This window comes from Osmerus eperlanus, chromosome 10 (genome assembly GCF_963692335.1).
Source record: "Osmerus eperlanus chromosome 10, fOsmEpe2.1, whole genome shotgun sequence".
NCBI lineage: Eukaryota > Metazoa > Chordata > Actinopteri > Osmeriformes > Osmeridae > Osmerus > Osmerus eperlanus.
The window spans coordinates 10281553-10305361 of NC_085027.1; the positions used below are offsets into that span (position 1 = coordinate 10281553).

Below are 23809 nucleotides of genomic sequence, written 5' to 3' on the forward strand. Positions count from 1 at the left end.
TACTCTCAGTGACCCCACCTGTATTTCTCCCTTGCTGTCTAATCCCAAATCTCCCTTTGTCTCTTACCATCCTGTCGCACGGCTCCCTCTCCCCGGCTCTCTTCTCCTCTCTCTTCTCCTCTCTCCCTCTCTTCCAGCCCCAACCCCTTTCCACATCATCCTCATTTTTTAAAAGCCTTTCGCCACATGCTGTCTGTTCCCCTGCCTTGGTAGCACTCAACTGCCAATGAAGGCTGTGTTCATTGGGCTGAGATTGAATGCAGTCAAGCGGGGACGTGGCTAGGGCTGGGGGCCGAGCCAGACACACAGCCCTCCTATTACCACACAGACACCTGACCTGGCCCCACTCTGCCCTCCCCATCTCCCTCCCACCCCACCATTGGTGAAGGAGATTGTTTGTCTCTGCCTGCCATAATTGCCATCAGCAGAGTGTGTTTTTGGACTGTCCCATGACTAGTTTACACCCAAAAGGTTCTGGGTTCTTGTAACCAAGAGTAAACAGTTCAGGGCATTTTTTTTCTTAAATTCATATAAACATAGTTCTTTGTTGTCAATTATCCTAGACCTGGAACAGGAGCCTACTTGAGTGTTGTAGAAAAAGGTATTGGGTGGGCCACTGAGGTGGCTGTGTCCTTTCTCTGCCCTCTGATGTAGTATGACCAACATCTCCCCCTCCCCCTCAACCAGACTTTCCTCTTTGTACCATGTTCTCTCTTTCCTCAGCAGACTCTCTGTAAATTTCATATCATTCCAGCCGGTTATTGTTGCAGTCCCACTGGCAATATCCCAACAAATTGAAAAGAATGGGTTTTTGGAGAAAGAATGGGTCAGTTATTGACTTGGCAGAGTTGACAGAGGCAAATGGCAAATGTTTTTTTCCCCTTCCACTGCTTCATTCGCTTTCTTTCTCTGTTTATTGGGCTTGAATTTTCATTCAATAAAATCCTGAGCTGCAGCAAAGTTGCTTTCCAAGTCTAAGGAGCAGCAGATGTAGGTCACAACCTTTATGTTGACTAGACACTTAGAATATCATGAATCTTGAGAATCTCAGTCTGCTGTTGTGATAGCTTTTAACATGGTTTGAGCTTGTCTACAAGAAACTGTTTTCTACAAATTATTATTCTCCGATAATGGTGTCCTTAAAATGGTAATTGGCTTTCATAGTTAAACAGTTTTATATGAATTTTGTATGTGTGAACTGTGTTTAGCAGTTTAGAAGTGGTTCTATGACCACTCTCTTCATGGAAGTTGGCATTTTAGTTGTTAGAATTTTAATGTGTATTTGCTTATTGCCTATGTGATTTGAGTAACAGCCACAAACGCTTCCCTTGTTTCATGCCCTTTCTATTAACACAATATAGAAACAATTAAATGGGGGAGGGGAGGCAGAGTGTCTAGATTCAACATCTTTAAATGCTAATTAGCTAATGGAGGATGAAAGAGCAGGCAGAAAGAGCTGCATTTAACATGAGCTCACTCGGCCACTTTGAGTACAGTTACACTCCATTCGTTATACTTTCTTTCACACCCAAGAACGTATGGATTTACCATGAAAATGTAATGAAGGTTTAACTTGGTTTAGATTCATTCAAACTTAACCGATGACACGGAAATGTATTGTGTTGTCACAGTCCAAAAGCACATAAGAAATTATTTGTTGTCACAAAAATTGTAAATTGAGAGCTCTCATTTTGGGAATTTCCCAACTAACCATTGTTTCTTGCTTCTTGTTTGTGATTTTTTACCAATATACTGCTGATAATAACCATGCCGATTTTTTCATGGCACAAGCTGTTGTCTACAGTCACAAATGGGATGTTTCACCATAATGCCTCATTCACTGAAGCAATGTGAAGGAAACTCACTGATTTCCGGTTTAGAAGCCATGCATGGTCAGCTCACTATTGACTCATCCATGTTTTACCTGTGTTATTGAGTGTGAAAGGGACATTACATTCACAGACCAGCAGTACTTTCATCACCATTTTGTTTTCTACAAAACATACAAAAATAGTAAAATATTTCTAGAACATGTCTTTATTTGATGTGTAGCGTCAAATAAGGAAAATGTATATATATATCCTTTTTTAAATCCTGCCTGAACAACAAGGATCACAAGTGTTTACATCTTTTATCATATAACGGGTATTACAGTAATCCCTCAACATGGACTGCAATCTGAGATAAACAACTCCACCATCCTTCTCACTTTGTTAGGGACCACACAGAGAGACAGTGTGCTTGTCGATTTTCACCTTAAAGCTCTTGAGTTTATCACAACCTGCAGTGCTCCTTTGAGAGGGAGAGAGACACAGAGACAGAGAGAGATTGAGACAGAGGTTGTAAGAAGGAAAAAAAAAAAAAAGCATGCAGTCATAAAAAGCTGATGCTTCCTGGCTGCGAAGATGCAATCATTGGCACTATCTGATAGCGGTGGAGGAAATTGGATGAGCTGAAAACTGTTAGCCCCAGACAATTTGGAAAGATGACTCCTTTGTCATGGACGTGTCAGTAAACCCCTCACCCTCAGCACCACTCTCATCGGAACAGCCGATAAATAAGACAGAGAAGAAGATCTTTCTGGGCTACATTGCAGTCTTCGCAATGTTTGGGTCGAATAGAGTTGCTTATTTTAGATCTTGTTGATTTGGCATTTAGTGTATTGTGAGGTGGTGCAAGAAACCACTCAAAGTAGGTAATCATGTCTTTTGACAACATTGTTATCCACCTCTTGTACACAGAAAATTCATTTATTTTAATACAGACATGCTCAAATTTGTTGGTACCCTTACAGCTCATTGAAATAATGCTTCATTCTTCCTGAAACGATCTACCTGAAAGTAGTCGCTGTGTCGTTTGGTATCATTATGACCCAAAACACACAGTTAAGAGAAGGCACCCATCAAACCTGAGGGAGCAAGAGCAGTTTTCTCAGGAAGAGTTGGCCAAACTACCCGTTAACAAGTGCCAAAGTCTCAGTGAGAGCTACAGAAAACGTTTGATGGCAGTGATTGCCACTAAAGGTTGTGCAACAAAATATTAGGTTGAGGGTCCCATCATTTTGGTCCATGACATTTTCATTTGTTTTATTATTTACAATATTATGTTGGAAAACAAAATCAAAAGCAAAGTCTGATTTCTATTCAATATTGAATCAACAATGGTGGATGCCATTTACTTTGGTCAGTTTCAAATGATTTCAGTGGCAATTGTGCATTCTTTGTTTTTTTGTGGAGAGGTACCAACACATTTGAGCACATTTGTATGTTTTGTCTTCCCTCTAGGTTTTTCCATATTTGTGACACGATCACTTCACTCGCGTATACGGAAGCACTGCATTTTCAAGTGTGTGTAGTTGAGAAACAGCTCTGCGAGTTGATAGCTCACTACTCAAATCCCTTAACTGTCTCCTCCCTGTAGTTTCCCAACACCTGTGAAGAGTCGGCATCTCCATTTGTTTTCATCTGCACCAACCCTCAGGAGCTGGTAGTGAAGTTCCCTATGAAAGGGAAGCACAAGATCTGTAAGTCCTTCCTTCTCCATGTCACAAATGAAGCTGTTGAGATGTATTCTATATTGCACGCTAATGGAAACTATACAAATAATATATATACCGAAAAGATACAAGACAGAAAGCATGCGCATAAAATACTCATGTTTTGTATGGGATCTTGATTAATATGCACTTGTGTAGTAGATAAACGCCTTCTCTCTAACACACACAAAAACACATTTTTATTATGCATGCTAGTGCCTTTCAAAAAAGCCGCCTGTAAGGGCAGGATTCTGTTACCCAGGCGACGTGCAAGGCTCAATTTCCGCGATGTTGTCAGTGCATTGTGTGATTTATAATGGGCTGAGCACATTCCCATGTGGTAGCTAGGCCAGAAAAACAATGTACCTGCAGGTGATTTTCTTAATGTTTCAAAATCTCTCAAGAAGCAAGAGGCAGTGCATGCTCCTTTTTAAGGTCCTTTAAAGTTCAACTGTAGATTTTTGGAAGATTTATCATAAAAAGGCTTGATATGCCCTTTTGCTCAAATAAATAATGTTTTTCTTGAGATGAATGCCAAGGTTTGAAATCGTGGCACACTTCCAAAGGGTAAATGTCCTTATGTCCTGCTTGAATCTACTGAGCCACAGTACATACATCTGAAAATAACATGCCTTGAGGGGATACTTATCTTTATTCTATGCCTTTTGTGGTCAGTTCTGATCGTATATTAATAATTAAAAAGCATGCTTTCTGTAACAGCGAAATCTTGAGGTAAAATGTGTATTTGTCTTTTTTTAGAAAGTTTCCATGAATATGTACATCTTCTGCATATGTCAACAAACAAAAAAATCCAATACTTTTTAGAAATGTTTTCACGATTTACCTTTTCATAGCAGGAGGGTAATGAAGGAATTTGGCTGAACCAGCCAACTCATGCTAGCTGAAGGTTTAGTGCCTGTTAGCTGACTAGTCTAGTTACTCAATTTCATACTGATTTGACCACTTTTGTATCTTGTTGTGTATGCCAATACGGGGAAATGCGAGAGTGTGCTTTTGTTAGGAAGGCTCATACGAGGTGCTGCATTTTCCTTCATTTATCCAGTTACACGGACTGCATTCCACTCTCAACCACTCACCGCTTCATTTCAGTGTTAAAGCTGAAGGTCACCCCAAATGTCTAGAGCTGTTGGGTATTCGAGCAAGTGTCTCTGTATTGCAATCTCTTTATCCTTTTCTTTCTCTCGTCTGTGTGAATATGACTTGTTAGAGTAAGAGAGCACCCTTACTATACGTGATAGGGCTAGGAATGGACCACACGTACGCACACACACATACACACAAAGCCTGGTTGATTTGGATCAATTTTGCTCCCATGGCCAAACAAGGATGACCTGTCAATCAATCTGTCAGTTAGGGAGCACCGGAGAGCCAGGTCATTTTATCAGAATCTGGAGCTGAGACCCACCAGTATCTGCAGTTTAATTTGGGTCAGGTAATAGTCTGTAACACCATTTACTCACAGTCACTGTATTAGCTGGGCCTCCTTTAACATGGATTTTAATGGTTTAGTTCATTCATTTGGCCCATACTTATATTTATGAAACTAATGAAAATATTTATGTTGATAAAATTCCATCAAAGTTCATCTAATCAAGTTCATCTTCAATGGATTGACTGACATTTTAGATTGATACTTGCGTGTTAGTTGCTTCATCTAGAAACATATCGGTATTAACATGTAGTGTGCTTTTTTATGGACAAAGCCTGTGGGAATACTGTGAGAATTCATTTTGAAGCATGTTAATCTACCATAGGCCTATATTTACTTGTCAGTTCTTAAAAGCTACATGTCTTGGGAGTTGTGAGTACATCACAAGAAATGTTTACTTGTTTACTCCGTTTGTATTGTTGGATCCCATACATTCTGTGCTTTTCTCACTCTAATCATAATGTAATTTGCATTGTTTGCTTACATTAACAAGCACTGCAATATTTATGGATTTGATCCCTTAGGTGCTGGCTTGCATACAGAAATGCCGGGTATTTCCAATGAAGTTGTGAGGAGAATTTGTTGTAGTAACCATCAGTTGTACTATTACCTCGTGGCTACCCTTTTGTTTCACGTGTGAAAATAAGGCACCATGGGATTGAAAACAGAGAAAGCCAATTAGCGAGCCAGCGTCCAGCTTTTCTCCTGAGGTGGTCATGATTTTTTTCTCCTTTCTTCTTCCCCTGTCCCCTATCTCCTTCTGTCATTTTTTCCATGCTTGTCTTCTGGGGACACAGAGAGGGTTTTAGAAAAGGAGGAAGTCCTTTTTTAGTTATTTATTCATGGATTCCATTTAATATTCATGCCTTTTCCAGGGCTATCTGGGTGCTGAGGAGAATTTGCTGCCTTGGAGGCGGCTGGGCCAAAATCTGGTTTCAGCTCCAATGAGCCTAGCTGATGAAGGGAAAGAAGGAAGCGCAAGAGAGAGAGAGGAAGGTGGAGGGTTTTATGTGTTCTCCAGTAAATGCGAGGCAGGCCTGAAAGGTGACAGGCTGTGTTTATTACTGAGCTGTCATGCGGTTAATAGGGAGAGTAGAGTGGAGCTTGGCTGCCAGAGAGACTCGACCAGCCAGTCAGCTAAGCTAGTAGATAGAGAGGGGGTGGGGACCAGCAATAGGAATACGGGATTGCGGTTGACTCCTCGAAGGACAAGGGATTTTATACAAGAAATCCTGATATTTATCTCTTCTTCATCTCTGTTACATGTGATCTGTGATAGTCCAATTTTCTTCTGTTATCTCTCCCATCTTCTAATCAGTCATTTGTGATGACAAATTCTTGATTCCTTCCCACTCCTACTGTCTATTCTCTTCTCTCAATCCCTCACTTCACTGTCCTTTCCTCTCTTCCCATCTTCCTTTCTCTCTCCTTATCTTCCTCTCTGCTAAGCCCTTTGCAGTAGATCGATCCTTGGTCAGAGCTGTGCAGGCAAATGTAGACAGATGTGGTTGATAGTGATCAATGACCTTGATTAGCGAGAGATTATCCGGGTGTGAGGCAGTACTGGCCCAAGCTAACATTGATTGCACTTAGGCCACTGCCTTGTTTTTGTTAATTTGTCAGGTTAGGAATTGAGGATCAATAGCAGGTTTATTTGCCTATACTGAGCAGCACAAGGGATGAGGATGTTATTATGGTCGTTTTCAATTGGTCACGGTTACTGACTGGGCTGGGATATACTTTAGGGCTATAGATTTCAATAATTGATTTCAATACGTTTTCTAAAGTTAATCATGATTATTCTCAAATGTTACATTTGCTTTGGGGCTCTAAATAATTATAGTATTGCTTCTAAAACATTGTGCATTCAAGCTCAAGTAATCTAACAAAGATTGGTACGTGTTGCTTATGACCTTGTCCATGGCCCTACAATGTGAAATATTAGCCTGCTGCATTTTCCCTCTTCCTTTTACGTGGAGACACAGATGCAATAGCTATTAGACTCAGGCAGACTTCACAGCCATGTCAACATGGCGAACTTTTACAGACCAAGTGAAGTCAAAGTAAACAGCGCTTGTGTAGGGCCCTGTGTGGCTGAGCAGTGATCCTGGAACGTGGTCGACATTTCCCTGTGACTCCAAACAGACCGTGACTCCAGTCCTCATTACAAGAGCGGGTCAGACCACCTGAGTAGGGAAAATAAATAATTCAGAGATAATCTGACTGCTGCCACCTCACTGACACCATACCCAGTCCACCCCCGCTCTTTGCCATGTGGTTGAACCCAAACCCTGGTGGAGTTACAGGACATACTGTAGTCAGTAAACCCATTATTTGGCACCTCATTTTACTGTACTTTCTTTTTGTATCCTTGCAATGGTTGATGGCAGAACACCTATGTTACCTTTTTCATCACATAAAACACATTTCAAGCATACCCAGAGATAGACACATGACAATGATGTTTGGCACCTTGACCATGCCCTTTTGCTGATATGTTTCTCCACCATATTGCACCCCTATACAGGTTCCTGCTTGTATTGGCAATGGCCAACAGCTTTGGTCTGAAAAAAACCCACTGTGCAAAATTCAGTTCTTTATCTTAATTCAATCCTAATTTTCTCCAACTGAGGGAATGAAAAGTCCAAGATAACATAGTTGCAATTCCAATTAAGTCGTATAGCAATGGTGAGCTGATAGTGATATTTCCCCCTGTTTTTGCTTTGTCCATCCCATTTATGTTTAGCTTTGAAAATGTATTTCCTACTTTGTTATTAGAGGCAAGAGCCCTTGACTTGTTGGCCCCAGCCTCTGCCAAGACAGCCATTTAAGCTGTGATTAAAAATGTATATCTGAGTGAGAGGCTGGGATGAGGGAGGGAAGTGGAGGGAGAGAAAGACTATTCCATGGCGAGATGAGAGTACACATTTGGAGAGAGGAGCAGCCCAAGCAGCAGCTGCTCCCTGATAGCGGGTTGGAAGGTCTCTTCAGTACTCGGCCGTGTTCAACTGCTCGCCTCATGCCCCGCCATGAATATTGCATTAGACAACAACAGGGCCCCTTGTGTTAGACCCAGAGAGCAGAGTAGCAGCCATGGTACTAGAGCATACAAGTGAAGATCTCACACACTTACTCTCCCTACCCCCACTGAGCACCTATCCATGTTCTGAATGCACTGGGTTGACACGGCAGCAGCCAGACCGGTTATAACACCATATAATCCCCTGACTGGCTCAGAAGGACCCCTGTCTTGTAATGTGTCAAAGGCAATTACATTCATGTGCATCTGCAAAAATGTATGTCATTTGCTGTCATTTCCAGAATGCGTGACTTGATTTTTATCCTGTATTTTTGGGTAAGCATAGTTGTCTTAGTGTCTTTAAGGTGTCGTACGTTTCTGGCTCTGTTCAGAAATAAGCATTTACCATTACAGAGCAAAATAGCATTTGAGAATATGAGGGCAAGGCTGTCATTATGATAAAACCCAGTATTTTTTATAAATGTTCATCTCAAGGGTAATTGAAAATTTGCATTTCTTTGAACAAGGTCACTGGAAGTGGAGGGACGGCCGTATTTGTAAACCTAGCCTGTATTACTATTAGCCATTAGCCTGAAACCTTGGCCCTTGCTCTGAAAGCTAAACACAAACACCTTGGAGCCGGAGGGGCCTGACCCTGAGTTCAACCAATGATGAGCAGAGGCTTTCATGACCCCCTGTGTTCTCCCACCTCCCCTTTCCCCTCCCCCCTCCCCTCCCACTCTATAGTCTTTCATTACAGTGTTTCACTGAGTACATTACCCAACCGTAATGTGCACTTAGCTGCCTAATCTCCACCGACATGCGACTCCCCCAGTGCACTACACACACTGTTTCTCATTTGAACGGGGACATCCTCTGAGGACGGCAATTTACGGGTTATTCAGATGAGGAATGCGTCCCCTCCCCCCTTTCCCCAGCCAGATTTCTGTTATTGCAGTCTATCTCTCCCTCTTCTTGCTTCTTACGTAATTTGTTAATTCTGTCCTATTTCCTTGTGGCTGCTGCTGCTGTTGCCGCTCAAGGTGGTGTTTGCAATGCTAATGAGGCAAGCAACGGTTTGTAGGGGGAGAATCTATCTGAAAAGATGGGGATATGGTAATACAGCAATCTCAAACACAAGAGAGGTGCTCTAGAGAAAGCTGTACATTCTGTTCTTTTGTATGAGACGTTTCATATAAGGAACGTTCAGAGAAACCAGTCTTGCATATTGCTGTTAATTGTTCAGGACTGTTGGTTTTTATTTATATTTTAACCATTGCAATGTTCCTGCTCAATTTTCTCCAATTTGAATGTATTTGATTTTTTTGCGCCAGGCTTTTTATCTGGGGGTAATCCCCCTTCTCCATGCTGAATCAGAATGAATGTTAGAAGCCAGAGGGTTCTCCACTGTGGAGAAGTAAGGACATGTCAAAGTAATTGTAGCTCTTTCTCAAGAGGTGGCACCTGCAGGCAGTTCCTGCTTAGTGTTTCCTCCCCTTAGCTTACCACCAATCAGGTGATTGGTGGTAAGGTGAAAATAACTTCTAACTGTCACGAGAGCCTAAGCAAGGACCCCTCAAGTGGATTTATGAAAAATTAAAAGTTTCCTAAGGGTTCCTTGGTTTTGTTAAGGATTTAAACGATTTATGGCTAGAAATGTTAGCGTTGTGTTTGTCAGCTTTTCTTGGAGTGATCAAGAGTTGGTTAATGATGTCAGTGTTTTTGCTTGTTGTCATAGTCTTTTTTGGGTATTTTTCTTTAGTATTATTTACTCTTATAAAGTCCCCTATGCAACTCTGCACCATATTGTTTATGTCCAAAGTCCATTTGTAGATGCACTAATATACTCGATTTCTCATGATGCATGCACAATGTTTTTAAAGCATATACACTAACACTACTATTGTGTCAATAATTACTGGACCCAATTTAATTAGCTAGCTTGGTAGGCAAGACTATTGCAATGTAACTTGCTAACTTGATATACTAACTTAACAATTAAAGGTGAACCAGCAGACTTTCCACAAATATAAAATCACAAGCCATTACAAGACAATAACAGTATCATACAACAACGAAGACAACAGCTTTACCGAAACAATTTATGGACTGACAGTTTTTATTTCATTTATTGTGACATGACATTGAAAATTAGAAATTGTTCCCTATAAATATGGACTTTATTTTGTTATATGTGACTGTGACTCAGCGCATTTTTTGAGACTGACATCCAACCATCAACTTCTTCCTGACCTGGATGTTAAGACTCTAGAGATCTTCCTGAGTCCGGGAGTATGTTATTCCATATTGTTCCATGGAGCATATTTATTCTTCGAGCGCCTGAGCTAACTACCTTAGCCCTGGATCAGAGGCTTGAGCAGGATAATCCTTCGTCTGGCCTCCCCCTCCCCCACCCCCTATGTCCATGTTGGACTAAAAAGCAGTAACTGCCACATCCTTGGAAGAGAGACACTTAGAAATGCCCTCCAAGCACCACTTAACACTATCTCTCTTGATGGCGACCCTAACCTCATTCTACCTCAGGAGGGAGGGGAAACTGACCTCATACTTCCTTCTTCCCAGAGCTGACAGTATTGGAATTGGTTAATGCTATGTTTTAGACTCCTTATGTGCGATGGGTTTTAAACATCATTATTTTTCTATTTTTCGAACCTCACCGTGATTACTTTGTTTTCACGTTCCACTTTAGGTCTCAGGAGCTCTATCCCTCTACACAGTTTAGTTGCAAGGGTATTAAGCCATGGCTTTATCTATCTTCTGGTTTCTATAGAATGTCTTGATTGTAGACCTGAAGTGTAGACCTATTTGCTTAGCCAACTACATATGTAAGTGTTAGTGGTTAAACCTTCAAATATTACTTGTGCTGTCTGTCAATGAACTGAGGAGTAATAAGCAAATTCATTTGAACAGGAATTCCATGTTTGATACCCGCCGGCTTTTTAGAATGGTTCAGTGTGCATGGAGGGTTCTCAAAATGCACCGACACAATAAACAACACACAAACCTGTCAGATGTGACTCCTACATATAAGACTTTTACTGCTTGAAGTGAAGTATTTGAAACAAACGACAAGACACAGACTGTGTGCAGTGAATACATAGACATAACTGCTCTTGGCTGACTTTACAGCAGTGAGCTTTGTTCCCATGCTAGAAAGCAAGAATCAAGTTTGTGTATATGGAAAGTAATGTGGAATAAAGTGAATGGATAGGAATGTTTTGGTAAAGGAAAGGCTAGTTTTAAAAATTATTTGAAAGGATAAGTAGGATGTGCTCTGTGTAAACTCTCTTTGAAGGCATGTGATTTCAATCCACCTGTCTAACTAAAAAGCGTGAACACCAAAACACAGACCATGGTACCACTGGAAATCAATCATTACGTCAAAATGTTTCTCAGTTGAAAACATATATAAAATTACTCTTATAAAATATTAATTTAGTTAACAGGGTATGGGGATTTTATTAATCCCTTATTTTAAATTGCCTTATGAATGTATTTGCTATGGCATTCACATTAAAATTACATTCTGACCCTCTTTCCCTTCATATAAAGGGATATATAACAGTAATCTTTTATGTTTAAATATGCTAAAAGCTTGTTTAATCCCTAGTGCAGTTTTTATGTTGTTTTTAGTTTAGTTAATTAATGTGCACTTCCTTCAGTCCCCTTTTAATATTAAGATATTCAATATAGATTTTTTTAAATGTGTGCTTCCTGTGAAGGTACACTATATATTATCTGTAGGGAAAAAAATACTAAGCCTTGATTCTCAAAAATAAAATCTAACCAATATAAAACTGACAGTAAAAACTGCTGATATAAACTTGGAATATTAACTAAAACATATGCTACCCTCATGTTTTGTTACATCTAGCAAAAAACAACAACAACTAGGCGCATAGATACTGTAGGTGCAATGTAACATGCCACAATCATGTAGGTTATTGTTATTTTAAATAGTGCATCTGCCTACCTCTTTGAAATGCAATCTATTATATTAGGTTTTACCACAACTTTGGTTTGTGAGTGCTTGTGATGTAGTGAGACACCCGAAGCCATTTTGACACATGATTGACAGTGATTCTCTTAGGGTATCCCACTTGAGCTATACCCTACATCACTTCCTGAACCATCTGACCGAAGCCACTTTTTCCACATTGCCCTGTTTATGCCATTTTGCACTTCTCCTGAGAGCACCTGAGCTTCAGGGGGATAAGCACAAACATGTGTCACACAGCTGATCCTCACTTTACAGTGTTGTTACAACAGCATCCTGGAAGCAGTCTGATTACTTATAGTGGGGAAGGAAATTGCCTTGGGCGTAAACAAGTCAAGTCCAATGAGATACACACAAAGGCCACACTGTCATCACTTACTGTCACTAATAGTTTACTAATTGTTTCACTCTTTCAAAGGGTTCACATAGTTTACCAATGTGGTGGATTAGTCCTGTTTATTCTCAAGTTGTTATTGTCTACCTCTTCAATTTTGTCAAGTAAAACAAAGTATGTCCTTTATAAGAACCATTTCAACCCACTGTATTCCCTACTAAACACCCACTCATTCCCTCTCCCTACTGCCCACCTCCCCCTTACCCTCCTCCCCCTCCCACTCTACATGCAGATTCTCTTCTGGATAATTATTGAGCATGCTGCCTGCTCGTTAAGCTTTCCAGGAGCAGGGTTGACCCACTTTGCATGTGGAGAGAGCCAGAGGGCCCTGAGTGAACGGCTTTGCTGTCTTAAATGAACCTCCCTGCCACATAGTAGGAAATATAACCCTTGCACTCACTGCAGGGGTCTGTTACCAAAGGAAGGGCGAAATGTACACACTGTTGTAATACTTCTTTATTGCAAAGTCTAGGTTTAAAGCAAGTCTGAAAGATGAAAACAGGGAATTTAGGGATATTTTGTCCCTGACCAAAACGTGAGATTTGGATCTCCACATCAGACATCACACTATGAGTATTTTGAGTCAGTAAATAAAACCATTGTATACTTTCATTGTCCATGCATTGTCCACATTTTGTTAAATATTTTGAGAGGTCACTTATAAGATGGGACCCTGCCGAACAAACAACACAATAGCATACAACATGTAGAGACAGTACACACAATGTAATACACACATCCTGAAAATATCATAAACAGACACAAAGGAAAGACAGATGGTCATAAAAACAGTAAATATATATATTTACCTATTTCTATTTTCACGTCTCCAGCTTCAAGCACTCCTGTTAACAAGTTTCATAGTTCTTTTACACAGGGACATGCACAGGGGGGGGGGGGGCTAAGGCTGCCCGGGCAACTGCCCGTTTGCCCTCCTCGAGTCAAAGTGCCCCTCCGAGGGAAAAAATATGGGGGGGCTTTTTTCAGGCCAGAGTAACTGCCCTTCAAAATTCCTGTGCATGTCCCTGCTTTTACAAGTAAAATTTTTTTTTTAAAGAAGCTAGCTTGTCTCTAAAAACGTTAATAAATATGATGCAAGGTTGCTCCCTTGAAGAGATGGCCACCCAAACTTTTGAAACTGTCCTAAAGCTCTCCAGTAAGTAATTTAAGGACTTTGTGGTGGACTGCATCAGGCGGTTTTAAAGTGGATGCTGTTGAGTGCAAATAAATTGTCACTGTAAAATGTTGCCTGAACCCTTTATATTCTGCATTGTATTGTATTTATTTCAGTAGAACAATCTGTGTTTTACTTTCAATTTCTTTATTTAATTAACATGGGTTTTAATAGACAGTTTATCATCCAGGCATCTAAGCATTTCAATGAGGATATCTGTTGAATTTGGATCCCACAAAAACTCCACTTTAGCAATAGATAATGGGTTTCCATTGTAGATTCAACAAGCTGACCTGATGCCAAGCCCAGCTTTCACGAAGAGACGATGGGAACACCCTGCACCAATGATCTTATCTGCCCTGCATGTGCCGGCCAGAACTGAAGTGCTGCCAAACTAGCTCTCAGAACAATTATTGCCTCGTCATTCGGAGGTCACACACTGGGCCATCATAACTAATCCATCTTTGGCTTTGTCGATCGCCAACAGCACAGTTCTCCATAAAAGCATGTAGTCCTCTTAGAAAATGCGGACCATTAGATACACCCCGTCTAGATACAAACCCCCATCTACGGAGAAATCAATGTCGGCCGATGGTGCACGACTATGTCTGCTTTGTGGCTAAGAGCTGCAAGGAGCCAGAGGTTGGGCTTGATTGATTAAGTATCGCACCGGTTTTTAGAGATGATGGATTCAGGAATGAGACAACCAACCTTGGCCTCTTGCTTGTTTCTCTGACGACGATATTAAGATATTAATTATTTGTTCCCTTTCTACTGCAGGTAATAATTGGCCTTCGGTGTACATTCATTACAGACTACACAAAAATACCTGTGACAACAATGTTATTGTTACACAGGAACTGCTCTTTAAATGTGTGAAATTAGTGGAATAAGAAGCGGAACGGGATATGGAGGAGAAGAGTGGGCGGCTTTTCGTGATGGAGGTAGAGATTCTAGTTTATGTCTGTAAATCTAGACTCCATTCCATGAAAGACCTCTATTTCCATTTCTCTGTTGTCCTTTTTTCAATCTCCCTTATTATACACAGTGTGCTACAAAGGTTGTCAAGAATGTGTCAACAAATGTAATGTCTAAGCTGCAATCAGTTCCTTCGCTCATAGTCTCAGTACTGTCATAAGCGTTGTCCTTTAATAAGCATTTGACGTGAAACAGTGGTATGTTAACGATGAATTATTATGAGAGAGCCAATTGCGTGTTGTGGCATATTTTTCTTAATTATCACTCACCACCACTGCCACCACAAAAGGCGGATTGAATTGTTAACCCTCTTAAGTGTTTCATTTGGACACATGACAGAAAACTGCTAATCCGGAAGAGGATTTAAGAAGTCATCCCTCTTCTTTATCTCTGTCTTTTTATCCCTCAACGCCCCCCCCTTCCCATCCATCAGTTTTTTTTACCCTTTTATTTGCTTCATGCGCTACTTTGTCTGAGGAACACAATAATAGTTGGAAGGTAAGACAGTAGTGTATGTCTGTTGTCTGTGCATCTATGCATTCACGCCTACTTCTCGTGTAGGACTGTGTGAGAGCAGCATGGCTCAATTTCCATTTTTATTAACAATCCGGTTACCTCTGTCTGGGAGACGGATGGCAAAGGGGCCTGCCGGATCAATGTCATCATGCCTCTAGCATGCCAAACAGCCTTGCCCATTGTGTTAACCACTTCCTATTCTCCTTTCCACTTCACTTCACTACACGATCACACACACACACTCGCTCCCCCTCTGCCCTTTCTCACCAATCAGTGGGCAGGATGGAGATTGACAGCCCCATCAGCACTCCCTCATAGAGACAGGGACACGTCAATTGCCTTTAGAGACTGAAACCTAACCTTGAGCTAACATACCCTTGGGCTAAATGGGCTACTTAGTCTGGGCCAATGGATCTTCATATTTGGCACTGTTCGGCATGCTGCATTCATAAATACCAAAAGTGGCCTCTTTAAAAACAGAATTTACTGTATCTTGAGGAGTATATAACATTTCAGAAATCAATCTCTTCAGATTAAATTTTATGTTTCGCAGCGGTGCCCTCAAAATATCAGTGGTGCTGCCATAAAAAACCCCATTGCAAAAGAAAAAAATATTACTGTTAAACTACTTTGCAAAAATCGCTTTTGTCTCAATTTTATAAAGGTGGTGAGTATATGCCATGAAAACTTCAATGGTGGTACTAAAACATAGCATTTTGGATTTCTTTATTGAGTTTCAAAACTGTAGGCCACCACAGAGGAGATTTGTATAATCTATTTAATGTCCTGGGGTTTGAGTGTCAAAAACTGTCAGCTGAATCCTGACTAAAAGACAGATGAATCTTGTTTAAATTTGTGTGCAAGTATCTGACACCCACTCATGGACACAATGGATGGACAAACAAACACACACACAAACAAACACAGACACCATGGGTGTATACATACACCCTGGGCAGACACAGACACTAACCCTAACACACTATACGAGAGCAGGATTGTATGTGCTGTTGACCTGAGCAAAAAAAATGCCACTGACAGTCTCATAGAAAGAAAGCATGTATAAAGCTTCCTATCTCTTGGCCTTAAGCCTGTGTGTGCGTAATGCATGTTGTGCACACATATACTGTAATTTTGCATGTCGATATACTTACCACTGTCCGTGTGTGTGCATGTGTGTAGACGCAACTGAAGAGTATGCCTGTAGGGGTGTCAGCAGAGGTTTAAGATATTCAGCTAGCTGTCAGCACTGACACATTTCTACCTCTGCACTGCTGCACAGATATGCAAATTCAGCTTCCCCCCAGAATGCAGAGCACTGAAACAGCTTCAATTTATACCCCCTACCTCCACCCTGCTCTGATTCTTCTCTCACCACTCTCCCAGGCTTTCTGTTTGGTCTTGGCTGCTCTGCTCATGTCATATGCCCTCGACAAAGAAATAAGGGGAAAGAATCCACCGAGACCATGAAGCACAGGCTACTGAGTCTCACATATGTAGATGTCTGTGTGCACTATACACACCGCACGCACCGTTCTCCAATGGCAGTATAGTATTAGGATTGTGTGGGTGTTGTACACAAAGCACTTCTCCCCACTCCGCCTCTCGCGAATTAACCATGATGCAACACTGATAGCCCTTACTGCCACTGGTGAAATGCAATTAGTCAGTCACCAAGCCTCTCCAAGAGGCTATCTCACCAGCACACGGTGTCATCAGTAATCTAGTCTCTGCCTAATCTAAATGCCAATGTCTATCCCCAGTGATCCATCGCAAGCCCACGGTACATTTGCATTCTAATTAGATGTGGGTAGGCGTCTTTTATGGTGCCTTTCCTAATAACGGGCAAGATTCACCTTTTCAGAGTCCCACAGAGGCTGTTAGAAGTAGGCTACACTTTATGATATTCTGTCCCTTTGACATTGAGGCTGCCGAGGAATTAAGGAACGCTTTGAAACCACCCAGCGCAATTGCATGTAGCTTGATGAGACGTTTCCTCGAACGTCACATTAATTCATATAATGCGTTCACTGCGTGGGAATCCTGAGAAATATATAAAAGGGGTTCAGAGACCCTTTTCAAAACCACTAACCCCATTCATATGACAACCCTTTCTTTCATCAATATTCCCATTCTTATACGAACATATCATGAACATGCGAAGATAGATGTGTCACATAAGCAGTATGGTCATATTTTTTGAATCGTCAGTAAGATCATTATGTTACAATCTTAAGAAGTCTGCATTGCTTTATTTGAAGACTATTCATAATGAGAGACCACTTGTGAGCTGCGAAAACTGCATTGCTAATCATGCAAGTGTTTAGAAGGGTTTGAGTGTCCCTACTTTAGGATATTAGCATGAACAATTTGTGAGCTAACGATAGGATGTGATTCATGCGAAAATAATAAAACCTCTAAATGTTGCTGAATTGCCAAAGGCATTCAGGCAGGAATGACACGAGGATCCAGTTTAAAACAGGAAAGCTTATTTGTGCAGTCTGCAGTCTGTGCTCAAGAACAGGATGACACACCATGAGCAACCACCATGAAATCACTTGAAACATTATACATAATCACATATGAGACAAGGAGCATGCCTTCAAAACAAACAACACCAGACGCGATTCCAGTCACTATAGTCTTCATCATTAAACATAATTAAAAGATTTCCATGTTCTTAATGCTGCACATGCTGTTATTCAACAAAACTCTCAATGAGAATCCCATTTCTGGGTGGGCCCAGGTTTAAATACAGGAATCGGTTGATCAAGGACACATGCCATCTCCTTACATCACAGCGCACTGTATCAGAACACACTGCAACTAAGCGCTCAAGTCTCTCTCACAGTGAAAGCCTGAGGTGATTGATAACCAGCAAGGCGCCAGCCCCCTTCCAGGAATTACTCATGGCCGCAGGAGGAATCTGCTCTCTCTGTTGGGGAACATTAACTCGGGCGACCCTTTTTACTGGGAGATTTTTCACTCCTGTTGCTGAAGACAGCAGGTTGGTAAAATAGAAGCTGAGAATTATCAGGTAGTCTTGGACACTGGATCTGGGTGAGAAGGAGAAAGGGTCATAGATGTTCATTTTGAGTTGTGGAAAGATAAAGAAGGATTCTGAGAAATTCTGGCAAGCTAACAGATTCACATCCTCATTATTTTGTATCATCATATTTAAACAGGGACATACAAAGCCTATGTTAACAACCTGGTGTCATGCCATTTGGGCATTCCAACTATGTTTTTGTGAAGAGTCTGTGTCATGTTTCAATCTATTCAGACTAACCTCAAATACTGCATTTAAAACATGGATATCAACATACATCAAATAGATGGGTAGGATGGATGTTATTCAGTAAACAACAAGCCTACTCAAGTCTCACACATGGCACCGTCCTCTCTATAAATTCACCAGCCAGAGTGCATGTTGCAGGAAGGGAATGTTAATTAGATGTGACTAACAGCAGGGTGGGAATCCAAGCTCCCCCCACCCAAACTCCCCTTCCCTCGCCATGGAAAGATTTGTTCACCTCGACTTTGCTGCAGCTGAGCTCCCTGGGGTATGTTTGGTATGTAGGATAGTTCACTTTCTGTGTACTATTGGCTCAAGATTGGTTCTAGATTAAAGAGATGGACTCGTTGTCCTATTTTTGTAAAGGGGTTAAATTGAGTTGCACTGACTCTAAATTTTGATGGTGTTATCGTTGATATGTGCGCTTTGTCATTTTATGGCTTACATGGTCACTTTGTTTTACCCATAGTCATTTCTCACAGTTCATATTGACTTCAGATCAAAGTGTGTCATTATCTATAGCTATTTAAAGTTATATTAAATCCACCCCAGTGAATATGGATCATTCTCATGATAGATTTTCTGATTCCTCACAAGGTAAAATGCATTCCTTGCAGACATAATAGCCCCATATTGTGATTATTGCAGGGTCAAGGCTAATGTACTTCAGTATGCTGAAAGAGGATCAATAGCTTTCTTTTTTAATATAGATGCATGTAAATACTGTACATGCATCTATATTCGCTCTATATTTGCACTGAAAAATGTTTAAAAAAAAGTTTATGCTTTCAGAGTATTTACATTTACATTTAGTCATTTAGCAGACGCTCTTATCCAGAGCGACTTACAGTAAGTACAGGGACATTCTCCCCGAGGCAAGTAGGGTGAAGTGCCTTGCCCAAGGACACAACGTAATTTTTTTGGTACGGCCGGGGAATCAAACTGGCAACCTTCAGATTACTAGCCCGCTTCCCTCACCGCTCAGCCACCTGACTCCCTATGGAAGTTATTCACGAACATTCTCTTTATTCAAATGAAAATGCATTTTTCAAATGGCAATTCAATGTGCAAAGTGGCAATGCAATCCGCAATTCAAATGGAAAGAAGTTGTCAAATTGCAATTCAATGTGCAAATGACAATGCAATCCTCTATTCAGTTAAAAAAAATTGGAATGAAAGCTTATTGCATATCATATTGACAAGGTTTTTTTTTACTCTTTATTCAAATGACAATTCAATGTGGCAGCGAAACAGCACCCCCAGTCTATTGCATTAACATTTACTTGTCATCACACTCTTTTTGGTGCAAAATTACAATGGAAATGCAGTCTGTCAGTCCTCCCATCAAGGCGGGTTCCCACCCGTATTCAGGAGAAGACCCATCCCTACTCTGCTTCTGATTGGCTGATTGGCACTGAAAACCCAGTCATAAAAAGAAATGCTGCCGAAACTTAACCTAGCCAACGAAGGTAATGAGTACCAACCAATCAGAGGCAGAGTAGCATCTTCGTTTCTTCGTTGCTAACAGCATTATGGCGACGGAAGAACTTGTTGCAACGCTCCCTGCCTTTGCAGTTGAATTGAATATCAATTGAATTGCCATTTGAAAAATGCATTGCTATTTGAATAAAGAGTCTAATAAACTTCCACAGTCAGAGTAGTGAAGTATAGCTACATGTCAATGTGCTGCCCGGCAGGCAGTGCGTCTGTGTGTGTGCACATGCTCTGGGGAGTGTATTTTACTGTCTTGATGATTGAGAGCTAACCCTCTGTGAACACCCTGCACCTATTATACGGCCCCCTCCCCAGCTGCACTGTGAGGGCAATAAACCTCTCTACAGCAGGCCCCAAACAGAGTAGCAATCAATGGGAAATTATCTCAACCGATCGATGAGCCAGGCTTTCTATCTCTCCCTTTCCTCCCATTGCTCTTTAATTCTGTATGTATTTCTGCCTCCCTCTTTCTCAGTCTCTTTTTGCTCTGTGCTCTCTATACCGGTCCCTCTTAGCATCTGTTTGATGTCCTTATGATTCACTCACACACACACACACACTGTATCACAAATATGCTCACACACACTCTTTACTGTTTCTTTCTCTCTCTCCATCTTTTGGCTCCTCCTCAAAAAGACTATGGCTCAGTACATCCAGAACTATTAACTGTACCAGTCTGAACAGGCATTATCACGTCCTTGAAACAATCATCCCCGCTGGTAAAACACATCTCTTAATCCAGCATTTGAGAGGTGTACTATCATCTGTATTTAATGCATTTCAACATTTTTGAGAAATAAACAGAGTTTGATGTAAAAGTAATTGAGGTGAAAGGCATGATAGGCCTAATCTATTTTAGGATTTTATATCACTTGATTGATTGGTTTATTTAATCTTCGTTCAAAAGAGTTTTTGAATGCAGATTGTAATTGGCAGTAAGGTCTCCAAAATATGGATGTTTATCTATTAAAGAATATAAACACTAAATGCACTTTGAAATTGTTGAATGTTTTTGTACTATATTCGGCAATCACACATAAAAGAAGTAAGCCATTTTGATGTCCATCTTATAACCAGTAAACATGTTTTAGATCCCCTACATTTTCACCAGGATAAATCACACTCCTTTTCTGAATACAGCAAGATGCATTCCCTTTGCTGTGTAAGTTTTGCTCCAGGCATAACAGACAACACTTTCCGAAAATGCTGACAGTATTTTAGACAGTATTTTCAAGGATGAACAAACAGTGTTCCTTTCTAACACCTTGTTTACACTGCCACTACCCAGGTTCAGAGTTTAGTCTTAATGCGATGAGATGGATAGCAAACAGAAGTGACAACCACGAACACTGCTTGATACACTTACATCATGTTTTTCCTAACTCACCCAGTGGAAAATACCTATTGTCAGAGCTAAAGTTTGGAATTAAAGTTCAAGATTTTTGTGTTCAATTATTCACAGCTGGTTCCACACAGGTAATCTAATGCCCCTTTCACACCGAGAACAAGGGTCGTACCTGCTATTTTGAAGTGGGTCAGACCACTTGTCTGGCCATTTCAAAACGAACATGCAACACCTGTAATTCCTTCCTTTTCCAGTTCCTACCAAAGTCTGTATGTCAAAAAGGGCAATTTACAGATCACCAAAATCAGGAATTGCAGTTTGTGGGAAGACACAAACTGATTGATATTAACCCAGTGCCCTACAGTATGGGTTTACGCTCCCTCTTGACCCATGTTGCTTACCCAGGTCAACCAGCGTTTCCATTTTCTCTGCATTTGTGGGTTATGCTTAAATGTGACAAACTAAAAGTTAGCACAGCAAGCAACTGAAATCATGGCAAGGGCAACATGTGAGTTAGCATGTGCTAAAGCAGTGGTTCTCAATCCTGGTCCTCAAGTACCGCCTGTCCTGCATGTTTTAGATATTTCCCTGTTCCAACACACCTGATTCAAATGAATGGTCGTTAGTAGGCTTCTGCATAACTAGATAATGACCCATTCATTTAAATCAGGTGTGTTGGAGCAGGGAAACATCTAAAACATTCAGGACAGGGGGTACTTGAGGACCAGGGTTGAGAACCACTGTGCTAAAGGACAGTCTTGCCAATTTAAAGGTTAGCAACTATGGAATGGGTGAATAATTCATTTTAATCTATTTATGTTGTTCTTCAGCTATTGTTTTTGTTGGGTTCAATAAAAAAAGGATACAGAAAGATGAGAGCCAATAAGCGCTATCAATCTCAATTAAACAATGTAATCTCATATCTGGCTTGCTTACCTCAAACTTCCTTCTATATTTGTTATCGTTATGATAATAAAAGAAAACACAAAGCATTGAAATAAATGATCCTATTGTAGTCTATCTTGTTTTACATATTTCTCTTTTCATATGTAGAACACATTTCTAAGTAAGACATGGTGTTTAAACTGTGTACTACAGATCTTGGCACTACTCCCAAAAAGATGGCTTGCTAAGCAATTTGTTAAGTGTTACGTAAGGTGGCTGAAAGGCCACGAAAGTAAAGCTGCTCCTGTAAGATAAACAGCTACAAAAAAGTCCTCAGGTTTCCTGCAGTGGAGCAAGGCACTAGAACAGCTTCCCAAGTTGTTTTGTCTAAGCTAAAGACCAAGCAAAAGTTTATATTTATCTTTCAGCTATAACTCCTTGTGTATGAATCACTTAGTAGAACATGTTTTTCCATACATTTTGCTGATAAAAATGCCAATTACAAAGTTATTCAAAGCTATAGGAACAACACTATAGTCCATTGAATGTAATATGTCAATACAGCAGATAACACAAGTCAATAAACTCAATTCAGGAGATGGAATATGACTATATACTGTCCAAACTGTAATTTATAATTAAATAAAAAGTTTGTATTCCACTCATGTACAGTTTGAATGAGTGGACTGTCACCTCTTATCTCCTCTTTCCCAGGCTGTTAAATTATTCCTACAATTTACTGGAACTTTCCAAAACAAAGCTCATTAGTACTACTGCTACAGCTTCATGTCAATATCATAGACGAGTGTCTATGAATTTTCTTAGCATCATAATTGAGAAGCTACATCTGCCTGGCTGAAAGACATGGTTTAACGTTCCTACAGCTAAAGACAAGGGGTTAATCTCTGTTAGCAGTAGGATAAACAACCTCTCTGGCCTTTTCTCTAGCCAACCCCCCCTCTGTCTCGCCTATCTGCCGAGGCTGCCTCTAATCAGTGGGCCTTGAGCCCTCAGAAAGGTCACACTGTCCCTTTGATGGTACTTTGATTCATCCCTTCCTCCTCTCTCTTCCCTCCTCCCTTCCCATCTCCCCTTATTTTACCCCCTCTCAAACACACAGGGAAGCTGGAGAGCCAACACCACCAGGGTGCCAAAAAGGGGCTGGTTCCATCGGCAGCAGTGTGAATTCGGAGAGACAGAGGAGGAGAAGAGTGAGATGGCGTGAGATTGCGTAGGCAGCCACAGCTGGAGACGAGACGGAGGTTGACAGAAAGAGAACTACAGACTCCAAATCATCTGTCTGTCCCCTGTGTTTTTATCAGGATGGACTAGCATGTATAACTGCTTCAAAGCCAGCTACATCTAATCAGGGGTTTTACAGTTTAAGAAAGTGACAGTGGAACCATATCAGAAAATAAAGCAAATATTTAGCCAAATTACATTGCCTTGAGCAGCTGTATTTTCTTCATTAATAAAAATAAAATATCTTCAATTTGTTTTTGCCTTTTACTGCCATATACACTCATTCTTTAATATCAAAATGTGTCCATCCCCTTTCTTGGTTTAATGAGGCAGCAAAGGCTAGGACATGCCATTTCTCTGGTGACTATCAAGTACCAATTGGCCATAAGAGCGATTAAGTCCCTGTTCCCTGTTCATTATTTCTGCAACAATGGCTGTCAGAGGCAGGCCTCTTGGATTCCAGG

General features: G+C 40.8%; 1 protein-coding gene across 1 annotated transcript in view; it reads left to right on the forward strand.

Annotated features, from left to right (window-relative positions):
* trip4 (thyroid hormone receptor interactor 4) overlaps positions 1-23589 on the forward strand; it is a 39192-nt gene extending 15603 nt beyond the window's left edge. Inside the window, exons 12-13 of the mRNA XM_062471775.1 lie at positions 3421-3523; positions 23224-23589. Of these exons, the coding sequence (XP_062327759.1) occupies positions 3421-3523; positions 23224-23288 (168 nt within the window). The 3' untranslated portion in view covers positions 23289-23589. The remainder of the gene's footprint in view (positions 1-3420; positions 3524-23223) is intronic.
* The last annotated feature ends 220 nt before the right edge of the window (positions 23590-23809 follow it).